The sequence below is a fragment of the Macaca nemestrina genome, chromosome 1 (genome assembly GCF_043159975.1).
Source record: "Macaca nemestrina isolate mMacNem1 chromosome 1, mMacNem.hap1, whole genome shotgun sequence".
Lineage (NCBI taxonomy): Eukaryota > Metazoa > Chordata > Mammalia > Primates > Cercopithecidae > Macaca > Macaca nemestrina.
This window is the reverse complement of record NC_092125.1, coordinates 132,263,290-132,277,926: the sequence shown is the minus strand read 5'-3', so window position 1 is coordinate 132,277,926 and position 14,637 is coordinate 132,263,290. Positions and strand designations below refer to the sequence as shown.

Here is a 14,637-nt window from a genome sequence, read left to right as displayed (position 1 = left end):
TTTCTTAGAAGATACATTAGGTACTATCTGAAGCCAAGAATTCTAAAACAGTGTTTGGAATAAGAATAAGTGGCTTTAGCTAAAAGCAGACTGTTAACTTTTTTGTGTGACAGCAAAACTATGGTCACCTACTGAGTGATTTAATAACTTTATATGCTGTTGAGTTTTTCTTAATAGTGCAATTGGAATCATGAATTAGTGCATGGTCTACAACCAAATTATTTCAGTTAAGGCTCGTGCCATCATGAGTTAACATAGCTATATGACTGACAATTAAAGACTGATTACTATGGTATGCATTGTGTATATATTGGGAGAATAAGAAGGTCATGTCAGTAACATCTAAGAAAGAGGTAGAGAGAATATAAATTCTTTTCTCAGTCTAGTTTGTTAGAAACATTTGGCAAAAAAACCTAGACATTGATACCACTGTCAGAATCATCTAACACAGCAGTCTCTAACCGTTTTGGCAACAGGGACTGGCTTTGTGGAAGACAATTTTTCCATGAACGGGGGTTGAAGGTGGTGGTAGGAGGGATGGTTTTAGGATGAAACTGTTCCACCTCAGATCATTAGGCATTAGATTCTCATAAAGAGCACACAGCCTAGATCCCTCACATGTGCAGTTCACAATAGGGTTCGTGCTCCTATGAGAATCTAATGCCACAGTTCACCCGCCACTCACTGCTGTGAGTGGCCTCGTTCCTAACAGACTATGGACCAGTACTGGCCTGTGGCCTGAGGGTTAGGGACCCCTGATCTAACACATAGATGTAATGAAGAAACAGGTTCCATGTGTTAAAAATCTGTGGTTGAAACTGACATTATATTCCTCCTGGTGTGATACCATGGGGAATACAGAACATGACCTATGGGGTACTCCTACCAAAAACGTTTAACTTCAATCTAACCATGGGCAAACATCCAGACAAATACAGCTTGTGAGAGCCTCAACAGCATATAAATCCAAGGCTGTTAACTTGGATTATTTTAAAAGTGTCAATGTCATAAAGGAGAAAAAGGTAGGGGATAATTCTAGATTAGAGGAAACCTCACAATTAAGTGCAATGTGTGGTGTTTGATTGGGTCTTGGACTGGGGAAAAAAAGCAACCACAAAGGAAAGGGCTGGATAATCAAGGAAATTTGATTATAGACTGTAGTAGTTCATTTAATTGTATGAGTGGTTAAATTTCTTGGATGTGATAATGGTATTGTGTTTATAGAAGACTGTTCTTAATTCTTAGGAGATACATGTTGAAGGATTTAATGGCAAAATATCCAGATGTTTAATTTTCAAATGTTTTGGTAAAATTAAAAAATTGCATATAAATATATATGTAGAGATGAAGCAAACTGGCAAAATATTAACAATTGGTAAATATAGCTGAAGGGTTCACAGGTATTTATTGTACTATTATTTTGACTTTAAATTTTTTCAAACTAGGCTAGGCATGGTGGCTCACACCTGTAATCGCAACGATTTGGGAGGCCAAGGCGGGCAGATTACCTGAGGTCAGGAGTTCAAGATCAGCCTCACCAAAATAGTGAAACCCCATGTCTACTAAAAATACAAAAATTAGCCGGGTATGGTGGTGCCTGCCTGTAATCCCAGCCACTCGGGAGGTTGAGGCAGGAGAATCGCTTGAACCTAGGAGGCAGACGTTGCAGTGAGCTGAGAGCACGCCATTGCATCCCAGCCTGGGTGACAGAGCGAGACTCTGTCTCAAAAAAAAAAAAGTTTTTTTCCAAAATAAAAAGAAAAATAGAAACTTTGGTGGCACCTCATTGCCATCCAGATAAAGCCCAGACTTTCTAGCGTGAACCAACTGACTTTTAAAGTCTCTCTCCTGCTTTACATTGCCGTGTACTTTATACTCCAAACCCACTAGACTGTGTACTTTTCTGTGTGGGACAAAAATCCTACTCTAACTTGAAGATCCAATGCAATTGTTACTTTCTCTCTGAAGCCTTAAGTGTCCCACAAAGCAGAATTACTTTATTCTATGTCATACATATCACATTGTACAACTTGTGTGCAGGTTCCTACCAGCTGTCATGATTTTGCATTCCCAGTGCTTAGAAGAGTATATGTGTATAATGAATTTGTTGTATAAACAGATTTTAAAGACTGTATTTGATTAAAGCCATCTTTATATATGCTAAGTATGGAAAAATATTATTGGGTTCCCATTGGTCTTTTTTAACCACAAGCTCAAAAAGATCTTAATGAGATCTAAAATATATCTTTCTGATAAAGAGAAATGTGTCATTAGGTCCCTTTGGGAATAAATTAATGAAATAATCTTATGTATAATTAGGATTTACTTCAGTGCTAATCTTATGTGTAATCAAGACATACACTACTACAAAACAATATGCTGATACCACTTATTTCAGAATTTTAACAACTAGGTGTTTTTCTTAACAGACACTGTAAGTCTATCTCATGACCTTCATAATGAAGCATGCAAGACCTTCACAATGTGTCTGAATCCTTCTTATACCTTCTACATGTTTCCAGGACAACAAGATAACCAGGCTAGCAGTAATGTTTCTTTTCACTGATGTTTCCAGATTATTTTTCCCTCCTTTACCTTGAATTTTCTCCTAGATATGCCATGTCATTTCACCCTCATAGTGTGAGCTTCTGTTGAGCCCTAGGACACCCCATACTCTCCTAGGACTTTGGCACTTACTCACAATTTGTCCTCTAAAAAGGAATGCAATTTCTAGTTTTAGAAATGTGCAAGCAGCTGTGTCGGGGCTTAGGAACTGCTGAAGTTGCCATTCAAGTAAGTGGAAGGAGGTTCTTCTGGTAACTTTAGAAATGTTGGCTTTAAAAATGACTGAAATTGAAAGTTTATTCAACTGCTTCTTTGGTTTTGGAAACTGCATTTGAGCTTTGAATATTTTAAGCCCTGAAAAAGTATTTTAAGCCTTTTTGTCACCTAATGATTTTAAAATTGTTTTATGATCACTGCTTTAGTTCTGACGTATGCAGATTGAAATTTTCATGAATTTATTTTCCTTTTCTGTGTATACCCTAGTAATGCATGATCCTTATGCAATTAGTATATGCCAAGGCTTGCAGGAGCATTTTTATTTTATGAGATGAAATTTAAATTTAAAAAAATTAATCTTAAATTATATCTTGTAAATTTTACTTATCAAAAATAACAAAACTCAAATTGCTCCTTTTTGATCACACAGATGCTTCAGGTGTATTTCTTATAGACAGATTTAAAATACTGGTGGCCTTAGTTCCAAAAGACCAAAAGAAGGATTTTTTCAATAATTTATAGCTTTTTGTTTATTACATTTTTAGGTATCTTTCTTATAGCCAGTCTTAAATTAGAATGTAAGTGATAGTTTTTGGTTAAAAATATCTAAAAGTCGAAGAATTATAACTTTCTATTTTGTTAATAAAACTATAGCTTTGTGACTATATCTTAGGCATTAGCTTTTTTAATTTCGTTTTTCAGAGTTACCAATTAATCTTTAACTGCTAAAGAAGTTGGCTTGCTGTACGTGAATATAAACTAATGCAAGTGCATTGCTAAAAGCCACTTAGTACTTAGATTGCTTTGGGATTAAGTGACAATACAGTTTGTAAAGTACCAGGTTTTGTGCTGGCATAGAAAAAGTCCTCTCCCTTTTCTTCCCCTTGCACCAATTCTTTTTAATAAGTTATCATTTGGGAATTGATAAAATGGAAAGTTTATGTTTTGTGTTTCATGTACAAACAGGAAAAGAAAATGGGATACTAGATTAGGAAGGCAATTAACATCTTATGTTTTAAACTGGCCAATAGTATTTGTTAATTTTTTAAAATAACACACTTCACAATCATAACTGTAATCCTAAAAATTTAACATACTTTTTGTTAGAAATAATGTTTGAAGGAAACGTATTAAAGAAACATCTAGAAATATGTTTGAAGAAAAGTCTAGAATTTGCTTGGGGTTTATTACCATTCTCAGTTCCACAAAACACAAAAGACGATCTCGCCTAATACATATTTATTCCTTGATAGAACTTCTACCTTTATTTCTTCCGTCTTTTCTACTCTTCTGCCTTTCTCCCTTGTGCCTAATAAGTTCTAAGCCCCCAACTTCCTGCTTCAGCTTTTTGTGCTCTATTCTCTGTCCTCAAAATAGAAGTTAACACTGATACTCAGGAAGGAACCAAAAAGCCTCCTCACAAGCCCAAATAAGAGTGCCCCAAGTTTCAGAAACTTTCTGCCTCCGTTAACTCTCCTAGGATCATAATCCCTTCCTGTGGCTCATCTAACCTTGCTCTGTCTGCTTGAGGGAGGGGGTAGGAAGTAGGAGAAGGTGGATTACTATTTTTCCACTTTTCCTTTTCTTTTTTTTTTTTTCTTTTAAACTTTTGGTCAAGGGCTTTAATGTTTCCTAAGTATTGATTTTGGTTGCCTGCTCTGCAGTTTTTCCTTATCCATCTTCCCATTATCTTTCTTCATCATTTGTACTTGAAGTCCACCAGAATCTGACCTTCTTTGGAAGTTGGAGAGAACAGCCACAGGTTGTGAGGCCAACAGATCCCTAAGTTTATTGTTTTTAAGTAATCCACATGATTTAAGTGTTCACTGGTTGATGAACAGAGGTGGAAATAATAACAGCATCAGCAGCTAGCATTTATTGAGAGCTCATCATGTGCCAAGTACTATGATCAGTACCTAACATATTAAATGAGCCTCAAAAGACAATTTACAGAAAAAGAAACCCACACTCAAGTTACTGTTATTGACTTGTAATTTAGTCACAGTTACTCATTCTTTTGCTAACTCTGAAATGATTTAGGTTTCACAAGGAAGAGTAAGGCAATTTGTCAAGACTTCATTTTAAAGGGATAAAGATGAATATATGTTCAGTCGAAATAATTTTCTGTAGTCATATTCCTGTTTATTTCTCTAAATTTTTTACTTCTGATTTGTTATCCTTTCTACAACAATAAATATGTATTGAAAATATTCTAAGCCTATGGCACCAGGTTAACATTTATTTTCTTAGGAGCATAAAAGTGTTCAAAATAACTAGGTGCCTTTCCAATTTATAAAAATATTGACTGGAGTATAGTTTGTACATTATTCTCAGGATATGCAATGAGTACTATGTGGTTTTCACATTTTAAGGACCTGTCAGCCAGCCTCTGGCTCCTGGTCCCATTCTAGGGGTAGAATTTATGATGGACCTGAGTAGTGTTTTCATCTGTTGGAGTGTCTGTCATGTCTTTGTGATGTGAACAAACTATAGAAAACTTAGTTTGCATTCAGGGAGTAGGTGACTTACCATAGGATTCTTCCACTTTTCTCTTTACTTTGAAGGAAACTGGAAGAGGAAAATGAGAATCTGTAAAACTTGAAGCTGTTCTCATCAGGCCAGATGGATAAAGCAAAATGACTTTTTTTTTTTTTTTTTTTTTCCTGTTAGACTGAGCTTTTATGGAAAGCTGTAAGCCCTTAGGGGAAGGTTATCAGCTTGAGTAATTAACTCATGATTATGCAAAGATAATTTATCTAGCCTCTTTGTTTTTCCTTTCTTTTTGACTGCCTTGGGCTACTTCATTTTTTATTACCATATTCTCTGTGTTAGGGCTAGGAGTAAGGAAAATGACAGAGACAATAAAAAGAGCCCAACTTATTTTGCCCGTTTTACTTTACCTAACAATGTTGTTGAAAAATAAAATAAATTAAGACAATTTATTTGAACAATATTTGTTTCCTCTTATGGTTTGATATATAAGAATTTTTAAAGAGTTTCTAAGTACAGTCATTTCAGGTGTCATCTGGATAATGTCAGATCATATAATTGTAATCAATCGTAATAATTTGTAATAGCCTTTTATAAATGCCTGGTATATAGCAAGGATTTATTGAATATCTGTCAAATATTGGATGAATACGTAACAATTGTGTGAGATTAGTAGGGTTGGTGTTTATCAATGCTTTTAAAATGAGAAAAAATGAAGTTTGATTTTAATTTGTAACTCAAGAACATATAGATACTAAATTCTGTCTTTTTTCTGCCACATCATCTTAACTGAGGAGCAGATACTATTAAATATATTTTTCTTAAATTTGAGTAACAACTTTACCTTTCCACAGGAAGGCCTTTTATTTAAAAAAAAAAGAAAAAGAAAAAAAAAGGAGAAGCACCAGCAAAATTAAAATATGTTTCTTTTGCTGGCAAGCTTCTAGAGCCTGTCAAGCCTTTTATCCATTTGAGTAGTTCCTGAATCCTTTCAAGCACTTAGTATTGTACAGTGCCCTCCTACCTGAATTCTAGAAAAAAGTCAAGCTAGAAAACAGTGCTTTGAGGAGTCCAGAAATTACTGTGAAAAGGTAATGCTAATAGATTTTTTCCCCACTCTGGTTTTTTCCTATTAAATATTCCAATTTACCTTTTATTCTGTGGTACTGAGAAAAAAGGGCTTATTGTGACTGACGGGTTCCTTTAATTAAAAATAGATCATTTTGGGTTGAAAGAAGGAGATTAGTGGAATTTCAGTTAATTCAACAAATACTTATTGATCACTTACTGTGTGCTGGCTCCCACTTGAGGTTCTAGGAGTCAGCAGTGTAAAAAAGAAGACCAAATCCTTTATCTCGGAGAGATTATATTATAGTGAGAGGTCAATAAACAATAAACACCTTGAATAAGTTGTATAATACATCACAAGGTGGTAAGTGTATTGGGAGTGAGTGCTGAGGTATTTACTAGCTCTTGTACCAAGCTTTTTTTTTTTTCTTTAGCCTTTGGGGATTTCAATTTTCAGAGAGAAGGAAGAACTAGCAAAGGAGACTGAGAAAGACTGATAAGTGAGGTGAAAGGGCAGGCAGTGAATATTCTCTGGAAGCCAAAAGGGAAAATATACATATATATATGTTTAGTAGGCGGGAGTGACCATCTGTATTCTCACTGATAGGTGAGGTAGGAAGAGGCCTGAGAATTGGTATTAATGTAAGCAATGTGGACGTGACCTGGACAAACAGTTTTGGGGAAGTGTTGGGAAGCAAAAGATTGGTTGAAATGAGTTCAAGAGAGAAGTGAGAAAAAGGATTGTAGACAGCAAATATGGATAACTCTTTTGAGGCTTTTTCTGTAAAGAAGAGTGGAGATTGGGAGCCCAAAAGGAGACGTAGGGCTAAGTAAAGGGTTTTTTTGATTTTGTTTTGTTTTTGTTTTTGTTTTAAATAGCTTTAGGGGGTACAGGTGCAGTTTTGTTACTAGGATATATGCATAATAGTGAAGTTTGGGCTTTTAGTGCAACTGTCACCTGAATAGTATACATTGTACCCAAAAGATAATTTCTCATGAGGTTTTTTTCAAAGCTAGAAACAGCTACAGTGTGTTTGTATGCTAATAGAAGTGATCCAGTTGAGAGGGAGTAAATTGATAATACAGAAGATATTGGGGAGAATTTAGAGAGCAGTATCCTTGAGTAGCAAGTTCGTATCCAAAACAGAAGAGAGGACTTGGAGTGCAAAATAATTCCAATAGATAGTTATACTTGCTAGATTGTTTACTAATCATTTATCATAGGAGGATTTAGACAGGGTTGATGTATGAATTTCAGCTAGGAGCCAACCAGTCAAGCATTGTAGAAAGGGAATTACAATTCTCTGTAATTACTCTGTAATTACTCTGTAATTGTAGAAAGAGAACTGCATTTTTCTAAGTATCACCTGGATATCTGGATAGGGTGTGTGACTGTTAACATGGCTCTTTTGTTGTTGTAGTTGTTGTTTTGTAGTGGTAAATGGAGATTCTTTTTTGTAGCTTATGAATATATTTGTTTCTGAAATAATAATTTCTTTTTTTTTCAAAGCGAGATTTGTAGAAGAAAAGAATTACTTTCCTGAAATGTGTAGGGTGTTATTAGCTTGTTTGATTTTCTAACTTTTTTTTTTTTTTTTTTACTTTTCAGGCTGGAGTGAGGCAGCTCTATGTACAGATTGACTTTGCAGCCATGTAGTGAATGGAAAGAAATTATGCACCTTTTATGGACCAAATTTTTCTGGTACTGTACGATCCAAAACATTGTACCCAGCTTTTTAAAAGAGAGAAATTATCACTACAACTCCCGAGCACTAAGTAGACTGGGTAGAGTCAGCCGTTTACGCTCTGTGGGGAGTTCACAGCTAAGCGATCAGATTTAAGAGGATATCTCCTGGACTTTTGGTCTTTTCTTTTGTGCTCTTTCCTCCAAATCTTTTTGACTTCTGAGGTTTTTGGTTTAGGGTGTTGATTTGTCCTTTTTCTTTCTTTTTTTGTGTTTGGTTTTTGTTTGTTTGTTTTCATGTTGAATGCCCACACCATCATCCTCTCATCCCAGCCAGTAGGAATTTCAGATTGTGGGCCTCCAGTCTTCTGGAACGTCTTCACTGAAGCTGCTGGAAACCACTGCTTTCATTCCCACAAAACCAGTATTACTTTTTTTTTTAAAAAAAAAAGAAAGAAGTTGGAAATCTGTTCTGTAAGTAATGTCACAATTGTTGACGTTCTTCAGTATAATCATGTTTGTAAAATTGTTTGTACCTTGCAAACTTACGAACCAAACCATATTGGGTTTTCAAAGTGCCTTTGTATCCGAAAATGTATTTGCCAGCATAGAAATGTACCATCAAAAGTCATGTATGGTTTATTTTTATTTTTTATTTTTTGAGATGGAGTCTCGCTCTGTCGCCAGGCTGGAGTGCAGTGGCGTGGTCTCAGCTCACTGTAACCTCCACCTCCCGGGTTTAAGCTATTCTCCTGCCTCAGCCTCCTGAGTAGCTGGGACTATGGACATGTGCCACCACACTCAGATAATTTTTGTATTTTTAGTAGAGACGAGGTTTCACCGTGTTGGCCAGGATGGTATCAATCTCTTGACCTCGCGATCTGCCTGCCTCAGCCTCCCAAAGTGCTGCGATTACAGGCGTGAGCCACCATGCCCGGCTATGTTTTTTTTTTTTTTTTTTTTAATGGATATTCTGTAATCTATACAAAGCAAGACTATCGCCAGTAATGTATACAAATTGTCTTTTTGTGTACTTCCAGCATAGGTTTGGATATATGAACATTTTTCTTTGATTGTTTTATCTTATCAGAAAATAAAAGCTCTTAATTTGCTTTTTAAAACAAATTTAATTATCACATTTTAAATTACTTCATGGACTGTGTTTTCAAAACTTTGCAAATTCATCTGTTATACAGAAAATTTTGACTTAAAACATCTGCTGAATTTCAAATTTCTGTAAAAGCTACTGTATCTGTGATAAACTTCCCTATATCTTTCCTTGCCATTTCTATGGATTTTATAATTAAAGAAAAAGGCATTGGAGACTGAAGGCAGAAATGATTGTGACAGTGCCGTTTGGCTTTTTCATTCTTCAAATGCCAAGTCATCCACTTTGTTTTCCTGTTTAGGCTTTGCACAAATACAATTGCTTTCAGGAATCCTAAAGCAGCATTTTATTGAGTTTGAATTATTAAAGGTACAGAGGAAATGTGGTGATGTAGAACTTTTCCTAACACAGGCATCTAGGAAGTAAGTACTAAGTTGATTTTCTAGGTTCTTATATATCTGAAAAATAAAATTGCAATTTGAGATAAGTGCTTGAACACTCTCCTTAAGTATTCTCTGTGTTTTATGAGTAGATAATGATCTGATTTTCCCATCATACTTCATTTTACCATACGTATTCCCTTTTAACTTTAAAAAAATTGTAAATGTGGGAGAAAAAACCCTGCAGGATGGAAATGATGATTAAGAATGTAGATCAATAAGCAGAAATCCCTGTTGATTCTAAGTTTCAGAGTGTCTTTTCCCGTATTTCTGACCTACATCTATAAACTACTCTCTGTTAGGAGAACTAGACCACTTTCTTCATTCTTTTCTAAACTGCTGCAGATTGCCATGAAGTCTATCAATAGTCTCTTTTCTGCAGGCAAAGTAGTATTTTCTAAACATGTTTGCTTACTGCCAGGTGGTTTGAAAGCTATGATTTACTGCAGTAGTATGTGCTTAAAACAACTGTTGAGGTCTTTTAAGAGGGAAAGTTCAAAAGGAAGTGTCCTGATAATGGTACTGGTTTTTCTACAAATATAAGTAGTCATTTAGAAGTTTGCAACTACCACCAAGTCTGAGAGAACTCTGGGATATTTTGTGGGTTTTGGCATATTAGATAGAGAAAATGACAGATCTAGATGAAGGGAGATTTTGGATGTGTGCCTTTAAAAACTGAGTATGTATAACTACTGATATTTCACATATGGAGATATTTGAATACCCAAGTCTGCCTTTCACAGAGCTCTCCATTCCAAGTTTAGTTTTTGTCAAAATATGAATCATTTTATTTGTACTATCAGTACACAAATGCATGAGTATGTTTATATAGTGTTAGACTGATGTGAATTTGCATTTGTTACATGATATTGCCAGCTCATATCAGTTAGCAAGTCAGCATTAACATTTATGCTTTAATTAAATGCCAGTATACCTATGTGTGCAGCAGTAAAAAATTAGTGAGAAAAAGCAACTTTTTTTGTCACTCTTAGGAAATATTTTGTCTTATTAGTGTTCTTGGCACATGTGTATTACTAAAGTTGATAATTCCAATGAGAAATACTACCTGATTATTATTATAAAATTAATTTACAATGTCCCTGATATTGGGCTAACTCTTACCAAAAAAACAAAAACAAAAACACACAAAAACCCCGTATCTGAATATAACTTTGCCAATATTTTTAAAATTCAAAATATTCTCTGGACAACAAATTTGTATTGCTCAGGGACAGTTTACCTTGCCTGGTAAACCTTCCCAAACAGAAATATAGCTATACTAGCTTTGGTTTTTGGGGGTTTTTTGTTTGTTTGTTTGTTTGTTTTAGATGGAATTTCACTGTTGTCGCCCAGGCTGGAGTGCCTTGGCGCAATCTCAGCTCACTGCAACCTCCGCCTCCCGGGTTCAAGTGATTCTCCTGTCTCAGCCCCCTGAGTAACTGGGATTACAGGCACCCACCACCACGCCTGGCTAATTTTTGTATTTTTAGCAGAGACAGGGTTTTACCATGTTGGCCAGGCTGGTCTTAAACTCGTGACCTCAGGTCATCCTCCTGCCTCGGCCTCCCAAAGTGCTGAGATTACAGGCATGAGCCACCGTGCTCAGCCACGAGCTTTGGTTTTCTAAACACAGATTATATTCCTCAAGATGAAGGGCTTAACATATCCACAGCTTCCTCAGTTTGCTAACTCCCCATGCGTCTTTGTGAAGGACAGTATCTAGTTTATTTGTAGGTCAGTGTTCTTGTGCTGTCATTCCCCCTATATTTGGAATTTGGCAGCATTCCTGAAAACCTACACATGTATATCAGAAACCAAAATGCTATGACTTTTTTGCACCTTTGTACAGCAGCCAAATCATGAACTCAAAATGTATTCGAATGTTTTTACCTACCTACTATGGAATAATCAGTTTTTACAGAGATTATTAATATGGTAGAACCCTGTTATGTAATACCCAAATTTAAGAACCATATTTACATTGCTTAACATAGAATTTGACATCTAAGCAAGGACTGGCCTTAGAAGCAGTCTAGTTCTACCTCTCATTTTACAGATGAGAAAACCGAAGCCCAGAAAAGCTCTCATTTGCTCAAAGTCACAGAGATAATTAGTGGCAAAGCCAAAAAGATTCAGATCTTCTGACTGAAAGTCAGAATAGAGTTCTTTATACTCTATTATGCTGCCTCTCCAGTGTAATATTTGCCTTTCTGTAAATGGGATTAAATATGATTTGTAAATAAAGGACATCTAACCTCCTTTTTTTGGTACATTAAGGCACTTTATAAATGGGCTTTTATTGTCTCATTTTTCATATATAATTATTTCCATAATATTCTTTATGGAAGATGTTGTAATTAATTTTAACTTTTTTACTCTTATAAAGCCAGTTCCTGACATTTTAAAAAATGGTATCTGTAAAATGGATCCTTTTATGAGTGAATTTTTCTGTTAATTGCCCAAGGCTAAATCCATTGTAAGGATTGCTTAGTTTCTTTATTTTGTTTATGTTCTCTGAACTGGTATTATTTTATAAACCAGGCTAATTCACAGGTCATTCCATTTCAGTCTTGTCATGTTGGCTTCCAGTCACTGGAAAAGCTTTTGCATGTTAAAGATTTTTAGAGCCATGCAAAACTGGGCATTAAATGTTACATAAAACAAATCTTTTAAGTAAGGTAAAATGTTGAAGTCTTAACCAGAATTCCAAATACTAAATTCTAACTCTTCATAAAAGCATTACCTTTGGAAAGTTAAATTTTTTTTTTTCCTTTCATCACCATCTTTGAAACAAATTATTTTCCAATTCATAAGAACTTTGGTAAAAAAAATAAATAAATAAAAGGAAATTATATTTTGTTTGGACATTCATTGGAAGGCTTGTTGAAGACATGATCCCCCAGAAGCCTTAGTGACCCAGATCTCAACCAGAGGCTCAAGATAGCATCAGATACAATGAAAGATTATGAATCCAAAAAAAAAAAAAAAAAACAGAAAAGGAGCAGAGAAGGACAGTTCTGTTTAAAGCCAAATGGATGTGAGTCTGACCAGGGTGTCTTTGGTTTATATTTCCTAACTGCAGATTACACAGAAGGCAAGGTTAGTAAGTATTTATGTGCCAGACGCTTAGTGTGGCCTTCGTGTTATTACATTTAAGCCTCAAATTTCTACAAAGGAATAATTTTGTATGATTTTATGATTGACAGAGCATTTTCAAATCTCCTCTAATTCTCATAACTTCTCTGTGAGGAAGGGATTTGTATCCTTTTTACAGATGAGGAAGCTGTTTGGAGATAATTTAAGTGACCTGCCTGGGGAATATAGCCAGTAGTAGAGCACTGATTAATCAGGTGCTGACATCTGCTCTGCTTTGTGTATGTCTTTCAGCAGTGCTTCAAAGATCCAAGAAGTTGTAGCAGATCTCAATAGACTCTCCTGTAAAATTAGTGAACAATCACCATGACAAAATTGGTATGGGGGAACAGTCATTATACATTATTCAGACTCATTCCTTCTTCCAGTGCCCTTATGCTTATTTCCTACCTTTCCCATTGGTCTTAAACTGTGCAGGCTAAAAAGAGGAACCGGAACTCCCTTAAGCACTTTTAAGACTATTTAAAACATAGAGTTTTGTTGGTATTGCAGAGTAAGCTGCTTAAGGGACTAAATCAAAAGATAGTACCCTCTGTGGCCGTATGAAGAGAGAAACTGAACTTCTACCCGAGAGACCTTAATTTAGTTTATTAGGGAATTATCTTCCCCAAAAGTACAAGCAATTTTGTACTACAGGAGAGGGATAAGTAGATTTGATTTACATTACATTTTATGCACACCTTTCAAAACCAAGAACTATGTTGCATAAATAGTAGTAATCTATGCTTAAACTTAACATTTAATGTTGACTTCTTACAACAGCCTTGAAAATTATTTGTAATTGTGATCATGATGTTGGAAAGCTTGTAATAAAGAATATCTTTCTCTTATGCATTCTTTTATCCTCATGGATTTACACGCTCAGTAAATGGTTAACTAGTGAACATTTTAGATAGTTGTGTCAAAAGTAAGAGTTAAGGATAGGTAAAACCAATAATTTACTGTTTTTTACAGCAGACATCTCAGCATTTTTTTGGCATTTTCGCACAAATAAATGACTATATATTCACCTTGGCCATTTTTTTTAAGTAGCCCTGTGAGCTGCTCATTCTTTTTCATATACAGTGGAAGTATAAAGATGTTACCTATTTTACAAATTGTTGGATCGAAATTTGACAGAATTGGGACTGTGGAACCTGGGTCACTTGAATTTTCTGTATTTTGTATGGCCAAGTCAGGAACCAGACAGTCTCCATAGTCTCCTTTGTTTTTATGGAATTGCCATATTCACATATTTCATTTATCCTGATGTATTGTCATCCAAAACGAAAGAGGTCTTTCTTGAAGGTACTTTAAAGACAACACTACATGTATTCAATTACTGATTTAAATATTCCCAGAATTATTTTTTACCTTTCTCTTTTTCCCCTCAAACACATTTTAGTAGCACCTCCCTCTATTTCTTCACTGATTTTTCATCTGTTTTCATTGTTATTTCCATTATAGAACTTCTACTTTATACTAGCAGGGAAAATTTTTTTATTTTGAATTTTAATATTTGAATTTTGTTTATGTATCACATATTGTGCTACAGTTAGCCTCAATGAAAATTCTATTTTGAACTAGACATCCTGTCAATAGTTTGTCAAGTAACTTCATTGCTTCCCTTAATAGCAATTCAGTGAAATTTTTTCCCAAGTGATATTCCCCCCAACTTTGTGGGTTTGATAAACAGAATGAGTCTTTTATATTGGAAATACTGTGAATGGAAAATTGCCAAATCCCTTCTTAGTATATTTTAAACACCCCTACAACACTTTACCTCCCTGCCTTCAGTGGTGGTTAAACATATGGCCAAGTTAGAATTTGGGTTTGATTCTTTTGGTGAAGACTATGGCATCAAAACATTTCTTAAAATGTTTGAGTACAAGGCTAAGTTATAATGTCAGCTTTAAAAGACTGTGTTGTGATTT

General features: G+C 35.1%; 1 protein-coding gene across 2 annotated transcripts in view; it reads left to right on the top strand.

Moving 5' to 3' along the window:
* Nucleotides 1-13,437, top strand: part of LOC105485473 (solute carrier family 30 member 7) — an 83,811-nt gene extending 70,374 nt beyond the window's left edge. The window contains exons 11-12 of one of the 2 annotated variants that reach the window (XR_989588.3): nt 2,735-2,793; nt 7,949-10,768. Coding sequence is in view for 1 of the 2 variants with exons in the window: in XM_011747870.3 (XP_011746172.1) it covers nt 7,949-7,996 (48 nt within the window). In the remaining variant the exon portion in view is untranslated. Of the gene's footprint in view, nt 1-2,734; nt 2,794-7,948 lie in introns of both variants that reach the window. The other variant, XM_011747870.3, reaches the window with a different exon arrangement.
* Nucleotides 13,438-14,637: the final 1,200 nt, after the last annotated feature.